The 25538-nt window shown below is 42.3% G+C and overlaps 1 protein-coding gene across 2 annotated transcripts in view; it reads right to left on the minus strand.

Moving 5' to 3' along the window:
* Window positions 1-3840: 3840 nt before the first annotated feature.
* STK32B (serine/threonine kinase 32B) overlaps window positions 3841-25538 on the minus strand; it is a 257437-nt gene continuing 235739 nt past the window's right edge. For both annotated transcript variants that reach the window (XM_030565483.1, XM_030565484.1), the window contains one exon: window positions 3841-5064. In XM_030565483.1, the coding sequence (XP_030421343.1) occupies window positions 4926-5064 (139 nt within the window). In that variant the 3' untranslated portion in view covers window positions 3841-4925. The remainder of the gene's footprint in view (window positions 5065-25538) is intronic.

Here is a 25538-nt window from a genome sequence, read left to right on the forward strand (position 1 = left end):
TACCAGACTGTGATTGCTCTGTAGGGACTGTCATCTGTTTCATTCCTATAGCATAGAATTGTAGGACTGTTGTGCAGATGACTTGCCCTGCTGTGCAGGCTCAGATGTGCAGGCTCGCATGTTGGGGGACTGGAGCCAAGGCTTTGCATAATCCAATTCATGCCCACTCCCCTCCTCCCTGCATGGTATGGGGAGTAACAGCCTGCGGAAGCTGCTATCTACTATAGAAGTAGCCTATGCAGGTGAATGAAGAGGATGCCTTCTGCGCCGTAGCTCCCGACTAGGAGTGTAGCTAGGGTTGCTGACTGACTCTAAATGAATTCACGTTGTCCATGCGCTGTTGTTTGCATTCTACGTGCAGCCATACAATTGAGATTTCCAGTCACAAATGCTCTTAAATTGGCTGTGCAAACATTTGACACCAAATGTACATTGGCATGCACAAACTTTCACACTAGAAGTACTTGTGCGCTTATGCAAGCAGGTCATGGCATCAATGCCGTGTGCCTTATCTAGACACTAATAAGGCGCCAATGCAGCTCAAAGAGTCACAGGCTGCTATTGGCTATTAAGTCAGAGTCCAAAAATATATAAATAAATTTGAACAACAAGGACATTAACTATTGTGATTGTACACATTCTGCAACCAGAAAAAAGCTAAATTATTTGACTAGATGGATTGCTGCCTATGACGTACTCTGGATTATATAATTCTTTGAGGTACTTGCCCATGATGTGCTAGAATCCATTACCAAAACCCTGGATATAGTCCATTTTTGCCATGACTGCAGATGACAAGAACCGTTTAAAGTTGAAGACAGTTAGTAATTGAACATTTAAGGTAATGTGCCACTATTTAATATACATAGAAAGGGAAAACTGAACAGAAGGCAGTATCGGAATATTTTATCATGGAGAGAGTGTGGGACTGTGCATCTTCAGTACTGTAATTTTACAAAATCAAGTGCCACTGCAGTAAAGTGTGGTAATAAAAAAATAATTCCCACCTCTGCTAACAGCAAACTGTTTAGATTCTGCCCCCCGTCCTATCTGCTCAGAACAAAATTGTGACCCAAATATTTTACCCTTGAAATAAAGTATTGCTATGACTTGAGTAACCAAGACAAGCCCAGTGATCTGAGCTCACGCAGGATAGTAAAGTTATAAAGGATGAATGAGCCCTGAAGAGCCCCTTTCAGTTTTATTTCTTTTTTACTTTGACCTCCCAGTATTATCCTTGTGTTTTGGAATAATCATCCATGGCTTGGCTGCAGCTTGCCCCTGGCCTCTTTTCCTGGTCCCATTTCTGCTGCTAAACAAAGGTGTATTGACTTCAAGGAGCCATAAAGCATATTTACAAGTTAAATTAATTCTTTCTTTTCTTTTTAACCTTCTAGTATTGTAAGGTGCAAATCAGTTAAATGGCCTAGGCATGCTCCTATTAAAACCAACTGATTGACTTCAAGAGGAGTTGGATTGGGTCCAAAGTGTGTATGTGATTTCCAGACTATACCAAATGCCTCCTCAGCTTTGCCTGGGGGTAGGTCTTATCTATACTGAGGGAAATGAGTTTGTTACTGCTCTTATCAACCCTGTGATGTCAATACTATTACAAAAGAGGCAGCTGGGTTCCTTACTTTCTTGTGCATCATCATCAGACATTCCAGTTACAGGCCAATCAGCTACACCTGCACAAACACGGGAGGGTCATGATTTTGCACAGGTGTCATTAATGTCATTCCTGGAACTCACTGGGGTTCCACAGGAGTAACTGAAGGCATAATTTGATTTGCAGAAGCTTTGGTGGTGATGCTGATGTGCAGGATGGTAAGAAAGTAGCTAGACATTCAAAGTCCAATGAATGGGGGAGGGGGGGGCATGGAAGGGGCTGACACTCAGATCTGGGGAAGGGTGAATACTAGCTCCATGACCTTTCATGCGAAGTGAACACATTTGCCTCAGAAATGAAGCAGCATTAAGCATGGAACCCCAAATGCCAGTTTTAAGAGTTGCCTTTTAGAGCAGAACTGCACACTGGAGAACCAGTCCATGAGGGTGCTGAGTACCTTCTGTGAGTAGTGGTGCCAACTTTCTAATTGCAGAACACTGAACACCCTAGCCTCACCCCTGCCAGGAGGTTCCCCCCACTACATTCCCCTTCCCTTGGTGGCTCGCTCCTCCCCCCACGCACTTTCACTGGGCTGGGGTAGGGGTGGTGTGTGTGAGGGAGGGCTCTAACTGGGAGTGCAGGCTGGGGCTCCAGGTTAGGTGGTGGGGCTGAGGGATTCTGAATGTGGGAGGGGGCTGCAGATTGAGGCAGGGCATTGGAGTGTGGGAGTGGGTATGGGCTTTGGGGTGCAGGAGAGGGATCAGGGTTGGGTGGGGGCTCAGGGCTGGGGCAGGGGGTTGAGGTTACTCTGGGTGGCTCCCAGTCAGCAGCACAGTGGGACTAAGGCAGGCTCCCTGCCCTGTCCTGGCACTGCGCTGTGCCCTGGAAGCGGCCGGCAGGTCTGGTTCATAGGCTGGTGGGCCAGGAGGCTCCTCACACTGCTGTCATCCACAGGCATCCCACCCCCAGCTCCCATTGGCCACAATTCCCACCCAATAGGAGCGTGGAGCCCTGTGGTCCTCCCGCCTAGGAGCCAGATCTGCTGGCAACTTTAGGGGTGCAGTGTGGTGCCAGAACAGGTAGGGACTAGCCTGCCTTAGCCTTGCAGCGCTGCTGACCGGACTTTTAACAGCCCAGTCGGCAGTGCTGACTGGAGCAGCTGGAGTCCCTTTTCAACTGGACAGCTGGCAACCCTGAGGTGTCAGGACACTGAACACATGGCAACAGACTATGAGGCATCAGGCCCTCTTGCCTCCAGCTGACTATAATGGGAATTGAGGTCTTAGCACCCTGCAAGACCAGACCATATGCTCCTGCTACTAACTTCACCTTCAGGAGAAATCCTCAGTTTATAATATGATTGGTTATTGAAGAAATTTTGCTATAAAGAAATTCTGGAGTGGATCATTACTTTCCTTACATTTTATTCCATGGACACAGAATCCCTTATGTTGCCAATGCTGCACCAGACCGAACATGAGCAACGGTAATAGAAATGTAATTTCACCCAAAACAATCATAATTACAATGTGTATAGCCATTGTTCTGGATTGGCCATGCTCTTTTTAACTTCACAACTATTCCATGAACTACCTATATTTATCATCGATAGGGCTGAGCCTGCAAACATTTACTTACTTATGTCTCTCACTACTCAAAGAAGTAAAGTTACTTATACAGGTACTTTCAGGACCATTTCCTGTTATGTTCATTTAAATTACAGTAGGAATATGGAAGTCGCTAGAAATCACATGAAATGGTACTAGTTGTGCTTTTTCCCAAGGGAAACAAACTTTAAGCAAGAACAAAGTCATTCTAAAAGAGTATAAGCAAAAAGGTTTATTTTGGACAAGGAAAGTTGCCATCTATGGGTCCAGAAAAACTCTGCTCCTTGTCTTGATCCTGTGTTTATTCCAGCCTATGCCACAGCTAAGTAATTAACAACATCATTTTCAGATGACAGATCTAAAATCATTCTATTTCACTACACTAGACTTGTAAGCTGCAAGGATCTAAATTATGAATGTTTTATGCCAAAAATTATATATAATGTCCAACCAAATCTAAAAATAGACTCAATTATAAAAAACAAATAGGATTTGTGTAAAAAAATTATGCTATAATCAATACAATAAAAATAGAATACGTTAAATAAAATATGCATATTATCACTTCCAAAAAGTCTAATTTATTTTTTTAAAAAGTTGAAAATGAAGATTTGCTTACAGATGTTGATCTTAAAAAATATTAAAACAACACAGCAGAACAATTATGCACTTATTAACAAAATGTAGATGTACCAAATTATGAAAATACTATAAATATATGGAGGTGTCCATAATTTTTTTTTAAAAGTGTTTTATATGAGTGTTACTCCTAAGTAAGTGGATGTATTTTTCCCTGTCTAAGACAATTCTTAACCAGAACAGATCACTGGAAACAGACACATTACTTTTTCACAGTTTATAACAACATCTTTCTCTCTAAATGTTAGGGACATGAGCAAATTTCTAACAATTTTAGTTCTCAGATTTTGAGTTCTCAATTGCACAGCCTATGATCTTTCACTTTCATAATAATACACTATCCATGTGTCTGATTCTGCTGCCACTAAAATCAACAACAAACCTCTCATTGACTTTAATGAGACCAGGATCAGGTCTTCTACTATCAAGCAGAATGAATAAAGTTAAAGAACATTCATGCTACGACTCTTTCAACTCATTTCAGATAGTTAAATGAAAGTATTAGATATTTGGTCTATTTCACATTACATTAATATTTTTACACTGTATACATATATTATGATAATGGCAAATGTTTGGCCTGTGTTTAGCACTCTCCCAAAATTCCATATTCCAATTTAAGTAGATTGTTTTAATTAACAGAGATGGCAGAGTATTTCTTTTGATAATGTAAGATTTTAAGGACAAAGCTGGCCAAGACAGCTTGTATCTTGCAAGTAACCAGAAACTTGCCAACCATGGAGACTATGTCCAAATGAATTCTTTCAAGTTTTGCTCCAGGATTTTGAAGATGTTACAAAAGGAGGGTCAACATAGAAACCCCTTACATTTTGCTGCTGATGGTCATTTTTCTGGTAGCACAATCTAAAGAGAAACAGTGTCATCTGTGTAAATTGAGCATCCAATCTGTGTGCTTTGTATTTTTGTATTCAGCAATGGGATTGCACTTTTTTGTAGGAGTCAGTTTTCTGAGGTGGAAGGATGGGGGAGGTGAAATATCAAGCTGTGCACAGAGATGAGCTTTCACGGACCCTTTCAGTATTAAACTGTGCAACAAGATGCATGTCCAACTAGCTGCTGCAGCCTTTTGTGCACCCATGTCCCAGTAGGTTGTTGTTGCGTCCATCCTGAAGTTTTCCATGTGTTTGAAGGGATGCTCTCCTGTCCAAACTAGACGTCTGACCACTCTGTTCCTGCTGTCTTCTCAGTCTACCGGGGATTAAAATGATACATATATTCACTACGGACAAATAATCATATAAGAATAAAAGTACTGTGCCCATTGGTTTAGGGATATGTACATATTCCCACTGCACGTGGGGTCCAGTTTTGCCCTCCAGTTATACCTGTTTGATCTCATTGACTTCCTTAGCTTGCCCACTACTTGCCCGAAATCTCCTCTACTTTGAGTGAGTGGGAAGGGAAGGGAGGAAAAAGGAGTGTGCGAGGGGAGGGGCCGTGGTTCTGCCCGCTCCCCTATGCTGAGCAAAATGACTAGGGAATTACTCAAAAAGAACAGGAGTCTTTGCAGCACCTTAGAGACTAACAAATTTACTTGAGTATAATTACTGAGGGAATTACTGTGGTGGTATATAATCACCTGCCTTTTTTACCTTGCCCAAACAGTATGTCTCGGTGGTGTGAAGGACTTTTCACAGAGTTGGGAATTGGCAGCGCTGACTCACTGAGGGGCTGTGGGTAAGTCACTGCAGTGCTCTGCCCCCATGTGTAAATGGGACGATGATCATACTTAAACACGTCACTCTTCATGCACCCCTGGCCAGGGCCGGCGCTACCATTTAGCCATTTAGGCAGCCTAGGCAATCGCCTAGGGCGCCAGGATTATTGAGGGGGTGGCATTTTGCCGGGGGGGGGCAGCAGGCGGCTCTGGTTGACCTGCCGCAGGCGTGCCTGCGGAGGATCCGTTGGTCCGCGGCTCCGGTGGAGCTGCCGCAGTCATGTCTGCGCATGGTCAGCTGCTCCCGCGGCTCCGGTGGACCGCCTGCAGGCACCACTGCGGCAGCTCCACCAAAGCCACGGACCAACGGACCCTCCGCAGGAATGCCTGTGGCAGCTCCACTGTAGCCGCGGGATCAGCGCGGGGGGCAGCAAAATGGCCGTGCGCCTAGGGCGCGAGAAACCCTGCCGCCGGTCCTGCCCCTGGCTATCTGTGCAATGCTCTGACTATAGAAATGATGTGTTACCATTACCCCAGCATTTCCCAGTGCTTTAAAAACTGACCAGCGCTAACTGCAAAGCTGATGTGGTGGACTAAGGCAAGTGGCAGCTTTCTAAGACTTAGACACACTTTTTGTTCATAACTATTTCACCTACTTGTTGTTGAGCCAGCACCGCTAGCCATACATAATTGTTCCAAACTCTGGTAAATCACTGGGAAAAACAGGAGAGGTTTGCTGGGAGCAAGCACTGAGTGAGCTGCTGGCAGTTGTCCGTTGGGATCATTCTGGGCCTAGCTAGAACGCCATTCTACATCCAGTCTCAGCCCATTCCACAATCCACTGCCACAGGCTGCAATTTGCATGCTGGTCCTGAGAATGCAGAACAATTGTGCCACCCAGTGGACGCTGCAGCATAGTGTGTGGAGGACTTCTCGGTTTCATGTGACAATTAATTTTTCCAGGTTTTCTTTCTTTGGCAAATGATTTCACTCAGAGTGAAAAGAAAATCCTTTAAAAACAGACTTTTATAGTTAAAAACCATTATAATTGGCAAATTATGCTGACAACACAATGAAATACAGGTGTTCCATGCCTTTTAATGGCTGAGGTCACATGTCTGTTGGTTGGAGGGTGGAGAGCATGAATGAGGAAGAGGTTGCTCTGTTTTCTCCCAGCCTGCAGGCCTAGCCAACAAGTCCCAATGCACCCTACTGTTCCCCTCCTTCTCCCATTTCCTGATTCCCAAGCCAGTTATCAGGAATGTTGAGTCCAGAAGCACAGAAATGAAAAAATATAGATAGAACCAGTGAGGAAGGGAAAGAAAAGATTTAGGATGGAGCAATTCTAGAAGAGATTAATCACAGCTGCAGATATAAACTGACTGGGAAAAGGGAGCACAGAACAGATGGTTGAATGGCACAGGAGGGAATCAAGACAGAGCTGAACTGATTAATTTGTGGGGAGCCACAGCAGAGAGTTGACATTGCTGAGAGCAAAACAAAATTGATTGGAAAAAATGTATGGGTTGGGTGGTGTAGGGTGCAGAATGGATGGATAGTATGTGTGTGTGTGTAGAAATGCATTGGGTAAGGACAAGCAGAGAATGGGTTAAGGAGAGACCAGAGAATGGATATTGTCCTATCCAATTTGGCCTTAGGGAGTTCTGAGATAGTATTCCAGGGGCCAACAAACTCCAGAACATCCTCCTCCCTACAGCCATGAGTCTGCTTATTACATACATAGCTGGGCCATCAACACTGAATCAGGAGAACCCGGTTTCTAAAACCAACGTCAAAGGAAAAAAGCCTCTCAAGAGAAGTGCAAAGCAAAAAAAATCAGGTCTCAGCAAAAAGGCCAAAGTCATCTACAAGCATTCAAATTGGAACAAAGCATGCCGGGGGGTCGGCGGTGGGGGGATGTTAAGAGGAGATCAAAGGAGGGGCCCCATGCTGAGGGTGGTACAAAGAGCACCTCTGCCCTAGCTAGCCTCCCCTCTGGTGCACGGTTGTTTGTTTTGTTTCCAGAGAGAAAGTGGCACTCTTCCCTTTGAGTCGGTACTGAACCAATGCTCCAGCATGGGACACAGTGCTGCTGGAGCTGCATTGGTCAGATGAGACACAAAACGGAAACCCAGGCCTTTAAATATCATATGGCATTTTTTATTTTAAAAAAAAATGAGGGTGTTAACCCTGTTAGACTGACCACTTTCCTATGCAGCTCGTTGTAAGCTGCTGAAATAAGTTCTTCCTGCAGTTTCACCTGGGGACATATTATTCAGAACATGTCTAGTACTTCTGTTTGCTGTTAAAGAGGTGCTGCATTCCCCGCTTGACATGGGCAAAGCAATCCCTCTCCATCCCGTACCTATCCTACAGGGCAAGCGTGTCACTTAATGAGATCAGGCTGGAATAATGGGCTATATATACACAATGCGGTGGTGGTGGAGGATATTTTTTTCTCAGTGCCCAGCTTAATTACCTGTAACTGAAGACTGAATTTGATTGGTCTTTATAGTCACCTTCATGGATAGATTTGTTAACTGGTATGCATAATGTGTGGGTAATCTTTATTACTACTATTCTATTCATTTACTTATTTAGTTTTTTTACAATAGATTAAAAAAGAATCCTATCCAAGGCTCCAAGCACTCTAATATTTACTGGGTAGTATGGCCTAGTGGCTAGCGCCCAGGGCAGGGAGTTAGGAGGCCTAGGTTCTATTTCTGCTCTGGCCTGCTGGACAACCTTGGGCAAGTCACTTCCTTGCTCTGTGCCTCCGTTTCCCCATTTGTATAATGGCAGTAATGATACTGACAAGAGCTGGGCCAGGAAACAGAATTCACCTCCCATGAAAAGGGCTGAGGATTTTCTTGGGGGGATGTAAGGGGGTGCAAAAATCATCATAAATCAAGCCAAAAGATCACTCTCCAAATTTTCATGCAAGAGGTCAGGCTAGAGGATTATAATGATCTTTTCTGGTTTAAGCATGTTAGATGTACTGCTGTCCATTCCGATAGTATATGAAGGCCAGATTTTTAAAGGTGTCTAAAAATGCAGACATGCAAAAATGGGATTTTTAGACACACATAGGTGCTTATCTCCTATTAATTTCAATAGGAATTTGGCCAGTGGTTCTCAAACTTTTGTACATAGCAAGCCTCTGAGTGCAACCCCCCCTTATAACTTAAAAACATTTTTTAGATATTTAACACCATTATAAATGCTGAAGTCAAAGCAGGGTCTTGCATGGAGGCTGACAGCTCACGACCCCCTGAGGGGTCCCAACTCCCAGTCTGAGAACCTCAGAATTAGGCATTTTTGAAAATCTTAGTTCTCATTGAAACTAAGGGGGAGGGATAGCTCAGTGGTTTGAGCATCAGCCTGCTAAACCCAGGGTTGTGAGCTCAATCCTTGAGGGGACCACTTAGAGATCTGGGGCAAAAATTGGTCCTGTTAGTGAACACACAGGGCTGGACTTGATGACTTTTCAAGTCCCTTCCAGTTCTAGGAGATTGGTATATCTCCTATTATAAATAAACCTATGTGCTTCTGAATGCTTTCCTCATAAAATCAGTTGCAACAGTGAAATCCTTAGCAGATTTCATGGAATCTGTCCCCCCTTTTTTATGTCAAACCTCTGATTGGAGTTGGTATTTTTTTTCTTTTGATTGTTAGGGATGCAAGATTAACAGAATGTTCATAGTGTGAGCATCACTTATGGTGGAAAGAGGAAGGATTCACAATCTTTCCTAAAGGTAGACTCTGGATTCAGGGTTTTCAGACTTTTGAGTCTCTCTGAATAGACTTGATCAATTAGCTGAGGAGCTGTGATTCTTCTTGACCTTCATGCAGTCTGTGTTGGCAGTAAAGGATAAAAAACTACTTATCCATTCCCTTCCCTGCAACTGCACACTCATATCAGAGGTTGGTGTGGTCTTGCCCTCTGTTGACTCTTGATATTCATAGTTTTTGGAGGCCAAAAGCATTATGGTCATCTAGGCTGACCTCCTATATAGCACAGGCCATAGAAGTTCTCCAAATTAATTCCTAAAGGATCATTTTTTTAGAAAAGCATCCAATCTTGATTTTAAAATTGTCAGTGATGGAGCATCTCCCACAACACTTGGTAAACTGTTCCAGTGCTTAATTATTCTCACTATTAAAAATGTACACCTTATTTCCAGTCCAAATTTGTCTAGCTTCAAATTTCTAGCTACTGGATTAAGTTATACATTCCTCTGCTAGACTGAAGAGCCCGTTATTAAATATTTTTTCCCCATGTGGACACTTATAGACTGTAATTAAATCATCCCTTAACTTTCTCTCTGTTAAATTAAATAGATTGAGCACTTTGACTATTTCACTAGAAGGCGAGTTTTCTAATCCTTTAATCATTCTCATGGCTCTTCTTTGAACCCTCTCCAGTTTATTGACATCCTCCTGCATTGTGGATACAGTATGCCAGCAGCGGCCACACAATATAGAAACAGAATAACTTCTCTACTCTTACTCAAGATCCCCTTGCTTATGCATCCAAGGATCACATTAGCTCTTTTGGCCACAGCAGTGAGCTGGGAGCTCATATTCAGCGGATTATCCGCCACAATCCCAAAATCTTTCAGAGTTCTTGCTTCCCAGGATAGAGTCCCCTATCCTGTGGGAATGGCCTACATTCTTTGTTCCTAGATATGTACATTTACCCATATTAAAACATAGTTAATATTGTTTGCTTGCACCTTGTTTACCAAATTACCCAGATTGCTCTGAATCAGTGATATATAATCTAAAGCAGGAGTCAGCCGAATCTTCATTTATTCACTCTAATTTAAGGTTTCGAGTGCCGGTCATACATTTTTAACATTTTTAGAAGGTCTCTTTCTATAAGTCTATAATATATAACTAAACTATTGTTGTATGTAAAGTAAATAAGGTTTTTTAAATGTTTAAGAAGCTTCGTTTAAAATTAAATTAAAATGCAGAGCTCCCTGGACTGGTGGCCAGGACCCCGGGCAGTGTGAGTGCCACTGAAAATCAGCTTGTGTGCCGCCTTGGGCACGCGTGCCATAGGTTGCCTACCCCTTGATCTAAAGGAAAGGTTTCTACAGGGCTTATGATTTACATTTCAGTGGGGAATCGCATGTGAAAGACATTGTAATTTACCTTTACAGGCTTAAATATTTGGAATTTGCTGACACTGAAGTAATAGGAACAAATTCAGCAACCCAGTTGGCAAAGTGCAGCTGTAAAGTGCAGCTGCCTGCACCAACTAAACCTGCTGCACCAATAGGGGTTCTCACCCTTTTGCAGGTCAGCAATGACCCCTTTCCACTCCCACTCGTTCTGCCAGAGGTACAGATTTCCTTTCCAGCAGGACCATTCTCGAGTTTTTATGCAAGCTTAAGCTGGGGGTGAATTTAGCTTTTTGTGCGCTACAGCAATCCTTTGTTTATTTCCTCTGGAATCTCATACAGACCCACCAGGGTACCCACACTATAATACTGGGGCAATTTTTGAAAAGTAGTAGTCAAGACCTACAGTATGTGCATGTCCTACAAAAATAATGGGCTACATGCACCACTTTGAAACCTTACCCCATTATTTTTGTGCCATCTTCTGTTCAATGGTTGTCTGAACAGAAGAAAATATCAATAAGTGAATATGATTTCTTGGACAATAAGCAGGTTGACTTGATGTCTGGCTGCCACTGTGGAGCATGAGAATTAAGCTTGATACAAAAACATTTGATAAATTCTCTGTCTGCCTTTTCCTAGCATTTTTTTTCCTCCTTAGGAAGTAGCTTTTGCTGTTCAGAGTGTTTGTGAAACTGCACAATCTTGGAGTATTTTGCAGGTCGTAACTGAATTTTATTGTTGGCCTTACACCTGCACCACTGCACTTAGTTCTCATCTGCCTGCTTTTATAGCTAGCTCCAGTTTGAGGAATAAGAGACAGAAACAGAGAGAAATATGCAAACTCTGCTGCTGAAGTTGCTCTCAATTTGCCTCACTATGTCAAAATATGGGGGAGTTATCTCGCATGTTGAAAACAAACTGACCAGCCAGATGATAGGAGTGTAAAAATCCTTGTCATTTATTGGGTTTTAGCATTATTTAGATCTTATAGCAAAACAAAAGATGATCCTCTTATTAGATAAACACACTTGCTAATATTGCATTTCCATACACAAAGAGGAAAATATTTACTCTCACTTGGAGGGAGTTTTAATTTAGATTAAGGAAAAATGACAACAAGAATGAACAACAGTAAAGTCTCCATAAGAGAACATAGTGTCTCCTCTGTAACAGTATGGCAACTCTATGAGCAAAATGGCTGCTATCCCCATGCCAGATTCATAGAAATTGAAAGGCACAGATAACAAAGGCATTCCAGTGTAAGAGCTAAATATATCAGAACTGATGTAATAATAATTTTACATTAAATTGAGTTAGTGTGATGCTGGCACATCATGTCACTTCACTTCTGTATTAGTATACATCAAAGTAATTGTTAAATGTATCAGAGTATATTTGGTGTTTAAACGTCATGAAAACTAATGGGATGTTACATGGATTTTTTTCACTTCTCTGTATCCTGTTATAATGTAATAGCAAACATTTACATTTTAAATACCCCTGTAACTAAATAACCCATCAGACAAGAAAGAGGCCTTGTGAAATGCCAATGAAGAACTTTAACAGAAAAGTGCCATTGTGTGTCATGACAAAGGCAGTGAGTCTGTTATGAAGATCTGGAAGTGACAGATTCCATGATTTTCTGGGACCTCTGTGACTTCCACTCAGGCAGCTGCTGGCATGGACCATGGGGCCAGCTGGTGGGTCAGCTGGCCCCCAGGACCCCTGAGCAGCGGCTGATGCCACTGGCCCTGGAGGCTGCCTGAGCAGTGGTGGTCCCAGATCAGCAGCGGTCCCCAGGGGCTTCAGAGCAGTGGGTGGCAGTCATCCCCTGCTGCTGAAGCAGGGGCCAACTGTTAGTCCCCAGAGCAGCAGTGTCTTAAGGCCACTCAGAACAGGAGCACCCTGGGGCCCCAGGAGCTGCTGAGTTTTAGTCCGGGGTATTTATAGTAAAAGTCATGGAATTTTTATTTATTGCCCATGACCTGTCCATAACTTTTACTAAAAATCTCAGTGATTAAATCTTAGCCTTAGTGAAGATCAGAGGTCAAAGACTCATAGTGCATTCCTCACTCAACATCATCAAAGGAAAAGCCCACAAAGGTAGTGACACTGTCAGCTTGTTTTCTCTGAGAAGCAGCTATAAGAATAGATTAAAGGAAAGATCCTTCATCTCTGGACTGTCTGGATTCTAATAGGGCAGATTAACTGAGTGAGAAGATGGTGATCCCCAGAGTTATTCTGGGTAGCCCTGAGAGACTTTCGGGAAACTGGCAGGCTATCACATCACTGCTCCTATTTGGAATTATAGACTGACTCACCTGTACATATATATTTACCTGCTTTAACCTCTCAATAACTCATTTCCTTTTCTTAGCTAATACATCTTTAGTTAGTTTACCACAGTATTGGCTGCCAGCATTGGGGTAAAGGTTTCGTGTGCCAGTAATACATTTTAACATTTTTAGAAGGTCTCTTTCTATAAGTTTATAATATATAATTAACCTATTGTTGTAAGTCAAGTAAATAAGGTTTTTAAAATGTTTAAGAAGCTTCATTTAAAATTAAATTAAAATGCAGAGCCGTGGCCAGGACCCTGGCAGTGTGAGTACCACTGAAAATCAGCTTGCGTGCCGCCTTTGGCACATATGCCATAGGTTGCCTACCCCTGTTCTAAGCTCTTTGGAGCAAAAACTTTATCCTCTTATGTGTGTGAACAGCAACTAGTACAACACAGCCCTAACCCTAATAAGGTACTCTGGGCATTACTGTAATAAAAACAAGAAGAATCATACTATACCACAAACCCTACATCACTTCCCAACATTGTGTTTGCTTACTAAGGTGTGTGTTTTGGTAGCTCACTAGCTTACCAGGTAATCAAATAAATCCATTTAATTTAATTCAATACAATTGATAGATCTGTTTTACTTATAGCTTAACATTACAGATAAAATTCTGATGGAAATGGCCCTGCATACTTAAATACCCTCTTGCACTGTTGGCACACCTATGACATTTACTCCTACTCATTCTTAAAATCCTCAGGGAAACATGCATACAGCATAGATAATTGATTCAGGTTGATGGTTCCTGTTGAGTAATTATGTTCAGTCAATGTCTGCGAATATAATTTGCCATCAACTGACACTTTACAATCAAGTATAATGGGGTCAGATGCACATAAAGACTGACTAACATGTGAAATACTGGTATGTGGAATTCAAGGGATAAATTAGACCAGATGCTGTGATACTGTGACTAACAGTGCCTTGAGATCTCAGGCTTACCATGGGAATAGACAAAGCAAAATAAGACTCAAGAGAAGGAGAAAATAAATGAAAACAGCAGTGATGTTCCGCCATTTAAAAAAATGAAACGTCAATGCTCAATTAGCATTAAGGTTCAACCCAGACTAGGAAAATGGGTCCTGCTTAAAAATAGGGTCTCAGATGACCATGACCAGATACGTTAGTCTATACTATTGTTTAAAAATGTATTAGTTAAAACATGATTTATTTTTCTAGTCTAGTCTTTGTAACAAGTATACAAGCAAAGTGGAGGCTGCTCCTAAAATCTCCCGTAGGGTAATAAGTTTCTGTGGAGCTTAAATGGGGCAATCATCTCTTTAGCCTATCAAAGCCATGCTCTTTGTTCCTGTTCATAAATTGTTCATAAATTGCTCCAGGCTCTTGCTTACGTATGTGTATTATTCTCAGAAGCAGTCAGCCTGCCAAAAGGTATTCCAAGCAAAGACATTTTCCAGCCTGCTTTGAATGGTAGAGGAGGTTGGGAGCAAGAGCTTTTTCCTTTTGAAAGGCAGTCAGCAGACTACCCACAGCAGGTGCTTTGACCTGCCCACCACCAGGACCACACCCAAAGGAAATTATGGGGGAGTAGGACACTGCTTTGCCTGCAACCACATGTAGAACTGTTTGCAATAATTATCCTCCCAGCTATGCAGGGATGCTGCATCTTCACCTTGACCCTGGAGCTCTGAGCTTGGGGCCTTAAAAAGAAAAAGCTATGAAAGACAGGCTCATTAACAAGCTGTACCATGTTTTCCCCAGACTTCTCCCTCATCTCAGTGACCTTGTAATTTGTCACTGGCCAAAGGACTTACAAAAGGATAATTATGAGTCACCAGGCCCTTTGTGATGCTGGATGGATACAATGACATGACTTCTTGAAGTTTCACTGTTGATGTACGCAATGCCGCAGCTCACTGTCAACATGTAGTGATGTAAAGCCATGAGACAGTATGTCACAACCTCACAACAGCAATCCATCATTACTCTGCGACTCTTCTACCCTCCCGCCACTTCCTGGCTCCTGAAAGGAAGGTCATGGTATTGTTTTCTGGTGGCTTTCAATGTGGTTTGGGAGCAGGAGAAAAACTCAGCTGTGTTTGCTTATTAGTACCAAATTGCTTAATGTTGTGTATCTGTGCTGCCTCAGGTGTGCCAGATGGGCGCTGTAATCAAAACTGTGGACCCACGAGAGCCACAGAGTCAGTATCACAAGAATAGAGAGGTTCAGAATTATGGTATGTGAAAGTCTAAACTGACTACACACGATCATAAATGTGTGAATATAAACTCTGCCTGACAGACGATAAACACGTGGAGGCTGGATGTCCTAGATATCACTCCTTCTTCCATTCTAGCAGCAACAAACTGCCAGAGAATCAGAAACAGCTACTGGCTGTAAACATTCTTTTACTGGCTCTCCCATGTCATATCTATCTTCCTGCCCTCCTAGAAACACCTGATACAGGACAAGAGCGTGCATCACAAACAAGATACAAAACAGCTGCTTCAACTCTTAAACAGTAACCAGCCTCCACCAATGAGAAATGTCCAATAGACAGAGGACACCTGGGCTCCTCACAACCTGTAGGAAGCAGAACATGCCCTGTCCTCCTTCCTTTCCCCCAACTTGGAACCAACTCAGCAGCTGTACTTCCTGTATCCAGAATTTTTGAAGGTCTGCCCCAGGAAAGAGGAAAGACAGATTCATTAGTGTACAGTGGACATGGCTGAGAGTCATGTGATCTGGGTTCAATTCTTGTCTCTGCCACACACTTCCTATGTGATCTGGAGCAGGTCACTTAACCTGCCATCTGTAAAACAGGGCTAATACTAGCCTCTCTCATGGAGGTGATGAGAGGATAACATCCATTAATGACTGTGATCTTCTCAGATCCTGTGGAGATGAAGGCCTTGTAAGTATCTAGATACAGAGAAGTTGTTAGAACAATTGTCCATTGCAATCTTCTATTTATCTACCCACCATGCCAAGCACAAACAGCAGCCGTGCATGCTTCCACATTGCTTTATCAATATGCCTCAGCTCTGGCTTGGAGGAATCCCCTGCAGTTCAGTTTCTGTAGCCCATATCAACTCTGCTGAGATGCTAATAAGGACACAAGTAAGCCTGGTTGTTCATGATGGTTTGAGACACGTGTCCACTAGGCAAGGGAGATTATTAACTCTTTCCGCAGAGGCTGAGTAGTCAAGAGATTACCCCAGTTAGGTATATCCATCACCATCTAGCTACATCATTTTTATAGGGCCCCCGGTACCCTACCATCAGAGTTCCTCTCCACATAATAAAGCAGACACATAAAATATAAATTTCTCACTCTCTTCTCTCCAGTCATCAGGGACTACATTTTTGGTTAGTTTGTATGGGGTTTGCTTTTGTTCTTTTCATGGGTTCAGTTTTTTATAAGTGGGGGTTATTATGGGAAATGTAGGTGAAAGGAGAGAGCTTGCATTTTGGTCTCCAGTTACTGAGGCTCATGGCCCTTCTTATCTCTTCTGGGATTGTGTTCCAGATTCATAGGTGAGGTGCTGAGAAAGCTCCATCTCCTGCATACACAAATTTCACGCTTGAGGTTGACCGTTCTGTTTTTCCAGTGGAAGGTAGCCATCACAAGAGGTTGTCATCATGTGGTATGCAGCAGCTCCCCAGGTAACTTTCATCAGGCCCATGGAGTGTCTGAAGATGATGATCCAATTCTTCAGCTGAACTAAATGTTCCATGGGGAGCCAGTAAGATAGCATGACAGTGGGGTGATAGGCTTTCAGTGGCCTGTGTCACTGAGCTGATTGGCTCCTTTGTTCTTAACCAATTGTAGATTTTAAGGTAGGCAGTTCCATATTTTGGTGTACAGAACTGAGCCAAGCATGCATGTATCATTATGACTAAGTCTGAATCTGACAGGAGATGGCAAAGTCTTATGCTGCAGACAAGAAAGAGCCCTTTTTTCATGGTCATGGCTAACTGGGCAGGTGCCCAGATGCCATGGTGATGGGTGCTGTATAAGAAGCTAAATAGAATAGAAAGCAGTGAGGAGTATTGAGTTTGATGAATGGAACCAAGCTTGAATTGGAACTTGAAATTCACCCACTCACAGAGTTGGATTTGGATATAAATTCCATGGCCAAGCCATTTTATCTGAAGAATGAATAGGAGGAGCCATTGAATTCTTAAGCAGCAAAGATCCTGTTTTCACACCAATGTTCCCATTAATTTAAATAAAAGGGAGAAGAGGAATCCAGAAAAATCTCTGCTATGCAAATAGAATGGTCTTTCCAAAGAAAGTTTTTCAAGATTTTTCCATCAGCAGCTAATCCTTTGTGGCCTAGTGCTACCATTCTCATTGAATGTAAATCCTATATATTTTAAAATAGGTTTGTTAATAAATGTGTAGACTGATGAAGCGGATAAGGACACCCTGCTGGAATTTCCTAGGTTTTAACTAACATTTATGATTGGAAATGACATTAAGGATAGGGAATTTAGTTTTTCTTAAATGCAAATGAAAATTTACATTACTCAGTTTTATTAACTATAGTGCCATGACCACACAGCTGTAACATGCAGGAATCAGATTTGACCCAAAGATGCCTAAATGGCTCCCAATGAATTCAATATGACTTGCTTCATATATAATTGATAGGGAATTTTTGCCATAAATTTGCATTTCTTTTCCTATCTGTACAGATCTCTCAGCTTGTTCCACTTCCAAGCTACTAGTCCAATATCCAGCTGTGACATTTATTCCTCTCTTCAGACACTAGAGTTGGGTGTGTTCAGTGCAGCCACTACATGAGGCTAACACCCTTAAATTTGATAGTAAGGGGCTAGTCTGCAATTTTCTTCTTTTCCTCCTGTCATTCTCTATAATTCTCTATGCTCTTGTACTTGGACACTGTTGGCCTGATCCTGCAAGGTGCTGAATGCCTCCTGGGAAGGGCTAAGGGCCCTCACCTCCCAGAGAAAACAACATGAATGGAGGAGTCTCTGCACTTTTCATCGATTTTTAGATCATTTTGATCATTGATCATCTAGTCTGATCTCCTGCATAACACAGGCCTAAAACTCACCCAATAATTTCTGCATCTGGATCAGATCTTTGTAGGATCATATTTACTTTACTTGTCCTCTGTAATCCCAGTCATTTTCTCCATTCTGATTTAAACACAGGTTTCTTGAGCACACTCATGAGATTTTATTTTGATTAGAGTTAAATCATTTAGCATGTGCATAGTTGTCTAGCCAAGCGATAGCATCTTCAATGGCGTGATGCAGTTCTTCTAGGCCACCGTGGACCCTAGTCAGCAGGCATTCCTCGACAGTGTGCGTCATCATCTGTGTTGCACCACAGATGCACAAAAGGCTGTCATGAAGACCCCAGAGATACTGGTTGGCTGAACAGAGACCTTGCCCGGTCCAGAACCTGTTCAACAGGGACCACTGGTGACGTGGCAGGTCAAAAGCAGGTAGGCAGATTGTGGGGTTGGTGATGAGGGACTGGTTGGGGATTATAACAGATATCCATTCCTCTCACCAGAGTGTTTCTGCCCTACATCCTGGCATGGCAGATGAGACCATAATGGGCGACAGTGACGGCAAACATGCAGCTGGTGGTTTAAAAAGGTCATTGTGCAGTAGCAGGCTTGAGCTGGCGCATACTTTCTCCACTAACTTGCCAGTGGCAACCTCTCTTCTGATATGAGGAGGAGCAATGCTGCTCATAACTGGAAGTCATGGGAGTGGAGTCGGACACAGGGTGCTGGAGATTATGCGCTTGGCAACATGTAACTGTGTATCCACCAATTTGGTGTGTGATGATCAACTCCAAATACTACTGAACATGAGGTAAAGTTGGAGCACAAGCACCCCAGGACGAACCTGCCAGTTTGCTAAGAAGATTGTTGCATGTCTTCGTCAGGTGGGCGTGGTAACTCGGTGTGCGGTCTAAGGTCACACCTATATAGGCCGGTTCTACTTCATGCTTCATCTTCTGACCATTCAGATAAACATTCAGTTCTCAGGTTGTGGTGGCGTGGTGAAGATGGAACAAATTGGAGACTGTTTTTATGATGCTTCCCTGGAGGTGCTAAAATCTTACAGTAGTCAACTAACTTGATCATGGTGGCATCAAGCTCATGAAACGTCTGGTCCTGGGTACTGCAACAGATGTCATCTGCATAAATGAACTTTCATGACTCTGTTGTTGGCAAGTCATTGATGTAAAGGTTGAACAGCATTGGAGAAAGCATGGAGCCCTGGGGTAGCCCATTGCTCTGTTGTCTCCAAGCACTCGTCTTCTCCCCTATATGGACTCTGAACCGCATATCACGGAGGAACAGTTCAATGATGCCTGTGACCCTAGGTAGCAGGAGCAGGCCAGTGTGCCACACCATATCATATGCCGTTGTTAGATCGATGAAAACAGTGCCTGCTTTCAAGTAGAGTTGAATATTCATAATGATTTACACTGTACCTGGTTGGATTTGCTTTTCTTAATAGGGGTTTCATGTCTGTCTAGGTTTTTATATCACTCGTCATCATAATAGCTGAATGCTCACATTTTTTTTCTTTTTGCTACTCAAAGTATGCTCTGCTGACCCTGCTTTATCTTAAATCTCTCTCTTTCCACATTTCAGATCACTGTGCTACTTCTCACTAATCTCTTCCTTCCTCCTTTCGTAATGGACGTGCCTGCCTTTCTTCATCAGCAATCTTACTTAATTAAAAAGATGCCTTGCTAAACGTTGTTGAGTCTGGCTGGCTTCTCAGGACTAGTAACTGCTTCTTAGCTATGAACTGCTCCATTTCTGTGCAGTCATTTCTGTTCACCATTAATGATTTAGAAGTACCAATCCAAACTCAATTCTTTCCCCTTTAATTGAGTTACTGCATGGTCAGGGAATGGCATTGCATTTGAAGACAATTTCCACTTAAAGACAGCAACACATCAAATAATGCCAAGAGCTACATAACACTAATTAGAGACATACCCTTTGGTTTTTAATATTAGTTCTGCATTACACAGCATCTTTCAACATTAAGTCAGAGGCCCAGAAAGTTTACAATGGAACCAAAAGGTGAACTGTACCAACTAGGCAATGAGGCCAGGGAATGCAGGGGTGCTGGAACAATTTGTATAGTGGGGGTGCTGAGAGCCATTGAACCAAACTGTAAATCCTGCATGTAATGGAAACCACTTCAAGCCAAAGGGCACAGCAGCACCCCCAGTTCTAGCACCTATGAGGGAATGCACTGTTTTTCCACATTCTATGCTAGAGAGCTCTAGGTACAAATTCTCCCTGGCAGAACACTGAGGCAATGCTGCTACCTTCATTTGGGGTGAATCTCTCATGGGGCCCAAATGTACATCTGTTCTGCCAGATCCAATACTCTGCTTCATCACCCTATTAAGCCTCAGGACACTTCTGTGAAGAAGGCAAAAGTGCATTAAACATGCATGGAAATTGAGGTTAGAGAGTTGAGGGAGTTGCCCAAGGTCAAAGTGCCTGATATAAAGGCCACAGAAGTCAGTGGCCAAGAAGATTTTTTTTTTGGATCAAGAGTCTGTGGAGGATAAGAACTGGGTGTTCTTGCTTCCCAAGCCACTAGCCCAGACTTCCGCCTCTATAGTGTTTCTTGTATTTTTGACTATTTTGGTTCTTTCTCATTTGTTAATAGAAGCAGCCAGATGTGAAGATTTCTCTAATGAGGATAACATTGGAAGAATAGCAGGAATAATCTGTGTTTAGCCCATTTAATAAAATCATGACCAACCAATATGATTTTATCTTTACAATTTTTTTTTAAAAAGGAATTGAAAAGAGAGCTTTCTTTCAGCTCTGGTTGCTCATTATGGGATTCCTTTTATTAAGGCTCTACTAAACAAAGTCAGCTTCTTAAGAAACTGTTGGCAAAACTGTTAGAATACAAATTCAGATACTTCTGCAAATGTTTGGGGAAAAGCTATTGCTGGATTTTTCTAGAAATAATAAAAATGAAAACAGTAGAAATAGAATTTTGGACTTAAAAACCTTGTCAACAGAAAGGATAAAAACATCACTATGGAATAGGTTTCAGACAGTGGGTTTTAGCTAGAGAAAACAAAGGGATAATAAAGAATGATATTGGTATTGTTTAGAGTCTATCTTTTTTTAACTGAGACATTTTAGTATAACTCTTAAAGAACGAAGGGAAACATTGACTCTTGTTATCAGCTTTAGACTACATCTACACAACTCCCATTTGCTCATTTTATTTGGGTTAGAGAGAGACAAATACACACACATATATAATTGCTCGGCAAGTGCTAGCATTGGAAAATATAACCAGTGTGAATATGTCCCGGTCATGAGATTCTCACTCACTGCAGGTTGTACTTCCTCCAGGTGATTAGCTCTCTGCCAGGTTTGGTGCCTCCCCTTGTGGTCTCTTCACCTGTTGTCCTCTCTCTTACTCGAGATGGCCCCTGTTTTGCTCCAGGAGCTGTAGCTTCCTTTTTGTGACTCAGCTCTCCAGCCAGGTCACTGTGATTTCCCTTTCTGGGGTATGCCCTTCCCTCAGGGCCAGGCTCCTACTCTTTTCCTGGGTTCCCTCCTTCACTCTCTAATGTACAGAGAGTGGCTGCAGACATCCTCGCTACAGCCCTTTCTGTTGTCAGCTTCCTGGCTTTATCCTAGCCCAGTCCATACCTGCTCAAGTGAATTTCATTCTCCAATCAGGGGCTGCTCCTCCAGCCTACTCCCCTCATGTGGGGCCTATCACACTAATTGGCTCTTTCTGAGCTTCCTTTCAGGATTGCTGTGGGGTAAACTCCCCATCACAGTCCCCTAAATGAGTTCCATAATTTGTAGCTCATGTTCAACTGAAATAGGCATGCTAATAAAAATAAAGCCTTTTACGCAATGGCAATTCTGCCACTGGCATATATGGCGCACTGGCCCATTCAAAAGATAGTAAAATAAAGTATATTAAACTCCATCCCAACTGCACATGACAGTCAGAGCTCTCAAGAGTTCCCAAATTAAACTGAACTGATGCAGTAAAGGGCCAAGATTTTCAAAAGCTCAGTAGGGATTTTGATTGCCTTGGTTTTTGGTGCCCAGCTTGAGATAACAAACAGGGGCCTGTTTCAGAAAGAGTTGAGCACATCCCTCCTAAAATTAGGCCATTCTAAGAAGTCTTAAATGGGACATAATTAAAAACTGAGCCCCATAAAATCACTAGCGTTTTTGAAAATCTTGGTCATGTTGCACAGGGAGGGAGGATTTGGGAAGCCTGTGGAGAAAGTGTGCACCACCTGTGCACAGCTTTGCAGGGACTCCCAAAGTGCTATTGTGTGTGTGTGTGTTGGGGGGGAGACGTGTGGGGGGGGGCGTGTCAGGGGTTAGGGACATGGGTGTCCCAAATAAGGAAGGGGAGTGAGGTTGGTAGATTGGCTGCTATGCAGATCCATGGATATTGCTCACTGCATAATAAGGCAGGGGTCCCAAAGGAGCTTCTGTTGCCTCAGGGCTGCAGTAGAATCTGTGGAGCAGCTCCATGGCCATTTTGCAGCCTGGGAAGGAGGATTGCTTCGCTTCCGGGCAGTCCTGCTTCTTGGGGATGCACTTACTCTTCAATAAGAATATACATAACTAAGGTAAGTTACAGTGCCCCACCTGCACTTCTGACAGAGCAGCCACAGCCTCTACCCTTGCAACCTCTCACCATGCTGATTCAAAGGGCTAAGAAAAGGGCCTATTTACTCATTTGGTTTTTCCTTGTATTCGGGGAATGATCAAGTTATTTTACACTCTGGAAAAGTAGGTTTTTTTTCTGTTTCTCATGATACTTGGCAATTACATAGAAGTGTCCATACTCCATATGCTGTATCAATGTCTGCATGCTTATTACAGCTAGGTACGTTTAGTCTTCTGCAAAAGACTGCTTTCAGTCATGTATCTTACTGCTTTTGGTCACTAAAATGTTTTAAATCTGGCTGCTTACAGTTAGGCTCCCACCTTGTTATTTAAGTACCTAAATAAGTGGGCTGATATTCAAAAGTGCTGCTTCCCATTTATATCAGTGGGAGCTACTGAGTGAACAGCAATTTTGAAGATTTGGCCACTTATTTAGGTGCCTACATAAGTATGTAGATGCCAAATCTTAGGCACCTACTTCTGAAAATCTTGGTCACAATGCATTTGTTTATTTGGTGAGTCCTGTGCTGTTAAACCAAATGTGCAGGAAAAACAGTCAACATAAGCCTGATTCCTCCATTTCCAATTCCTATTTTACAAATACATATCACTGCTTCCCAGTGCCGACTCTGCATGCCCTGATGCTCCTCACATCACCTTCACCCACAATTGACCCTGGGCCTTCTTTCATGCTGCACACTCAGCCTGTAATGCCCTCTCTTATCTTGTATGCCATCCTACCAATCTCTACTCCATCAAATCTTACAACTGTCCAGGACGTGTGTAACGCAGCAGCCATTTTAACAGACTGTCCAGAAAAAGGAATTAACATCAAGGTAATCTCCAATTTTACTGGAAAAGGACAGTGCTAGACACAGCTGGTAACTCTTGAAGTACTGCAGGATTAGTCTTTTGGATTCAGTCCATACATTTTAATGGAATCCTGGGGCTTTTCTGACTCTACCCTCTTGATGTTCACCCTGCTCATAACACTCCCTATACTTACCAGTTTCCAATCGCTTCCTTCCAGTGGAGATTATCTAGCCATCTGCAGAAGGTATATATGACATAGTGTGCAAATTCCATATCTGCCAACTGTGATCTGCTAGATCCTAGCTATTCAAACACTGCAAAAAATGTAGTCAGTTGGCAGTTATACTTTTGGTAGAGAGTTATAACAGTTTACAGAGCCCGTTCTTGAATCTCCAAGTCTCATTGACCTTCCTTTAACTATAGTCAAAAAGTTCCTTGTCATACCACAAACTGAAAAATATAACACAATAAATACTGTATATTTTCTGCTGTGTGATATCTCATGCAGGATGAAAGGTACATAGTAAGAGAAAGTCAGGCATTCTAGGGATATTCTCAGATGTCAGAGACAACAACTGACTTGGTATATCCACAAAACAGAATTGATCTAGATTTTGGGGGGATTAAATTGAAGGGTGTTACAGGGCTAGGGAGAGGGGTAGCTCAGTGGTTTGAGCATTGGCCTACTAAACCTAGGGGTGTGAGTTCAATTCTCAAGGGGGCCATTTGGGGATTTAGTTGGTGATTGGTCCTGCTTTGAGCAGTAGGTTGGACTAGATGCCCTCCTGAGGTCCCCTCCAACCCTGATATTCTATGAATCCCTAATCCTACTGTATCTGTACCACATTACCATAGAACCTGCTGCTCAAGAAAAGATTATCTGATATGAAAGCTCATTAAGCTTTTCACAGATACATCTCTTCTTCGATATAATACTACATGATATAACACAAATTCAGATATAACACAATAAAGCAGCACTCCAGGGGGGAAAGGCTGCGCACTCCAGTGGATCAAAGCAAGTTCGCTGTAACACAGTTTCACCTATAATGCAGTAAGATTTTTTGGCCCCCGAAGACAGCATTATATCAAAGTAGAGGAGTATCTTTGTTCTGGGGACTTACATTCCTTTCACCTGAAAGCTGTGTGCTAAATTCTGACCTGATTTACACGTCTCTATGCTACTGAAGTAAATGAGGCAGAAGGTTTAAGTCACAGCAGAATTTGGCTTTTTATAGTGAAGGTTCATCTGAGGTAATAATCAAATATTTTCAAACAGATGAATTATAAAGGCAGTTCTTATGTGTGCAAAGAAACAGTGATAGAAAAATGTATAGTCATGTAAGAAACAGTGGTGAGTTACCTATGTATGATGTAGTAGCACTTACAGCTGCAATTGAATATGAATTTAAACAAAGGTAGTAAGGGAAGGAATGAGAAGATAGAAAAAAATGATGAGGGATAGATGGAAATGGTGATGATCGGTAACTACGGTAATAAGGTCACATAGTATCTGATATTGCACCCATAGAAACAGTTTATGTCTGTCATGATCTGTGGATAATCACAAGAACTAGATTCAAACCAAGTCAATTTGAAAGACCTGGGTCAGTACAACTGGCTCGAAATGCATTGTTTGGAAATCTCTGAAGAAAGTCATCTTGAAGACTATGTTGATTTACTCTCTCTGTGTTCTGTTCTTTCCTGTATGTCATTGCTTTGATTCTGTTCAAACAAACTTTAATTCACTTTCTGTTTCAAAATCTGACCTTTGCTCACTGTTATCAACTTAATTTAACTTCCTTGTTCTCCGAAAAGTACATGAAGCCCTAATGCAATTCAGTGCTGAAAGTAAAACGTAACAATATTCTCAATTAACTTACAACAATGTAGGGCCTATTGTAGGCCTACATATGGGTCAAGCCAATCAACCAGTGACTGAAACACATGATAATTTGACTGACATGCAGATGTACTCCAGGATTTTCCTTTCCTTCTAGTGAATTTACTCCTTTCCCTGTTATTTACACACCCATCTCACAGTCCATCTAACATTTA

The sequence above is a fragment of the Gopherus evgoodei genome, chromosome 5 (assembly GCF_007399415.2).
Source record: "Gopherus evgoodei ecotype Sinaloan lineage chromosome 5, rGopEvg1_v1.p, whole genome shotgun sequence".
Taxonomy (NCBI): domain Eukaryota; kingdom Metazoa; phylum Chordata; order Testudines; family Testudinidae; genus Gopherus; species Gopherus evgoodei.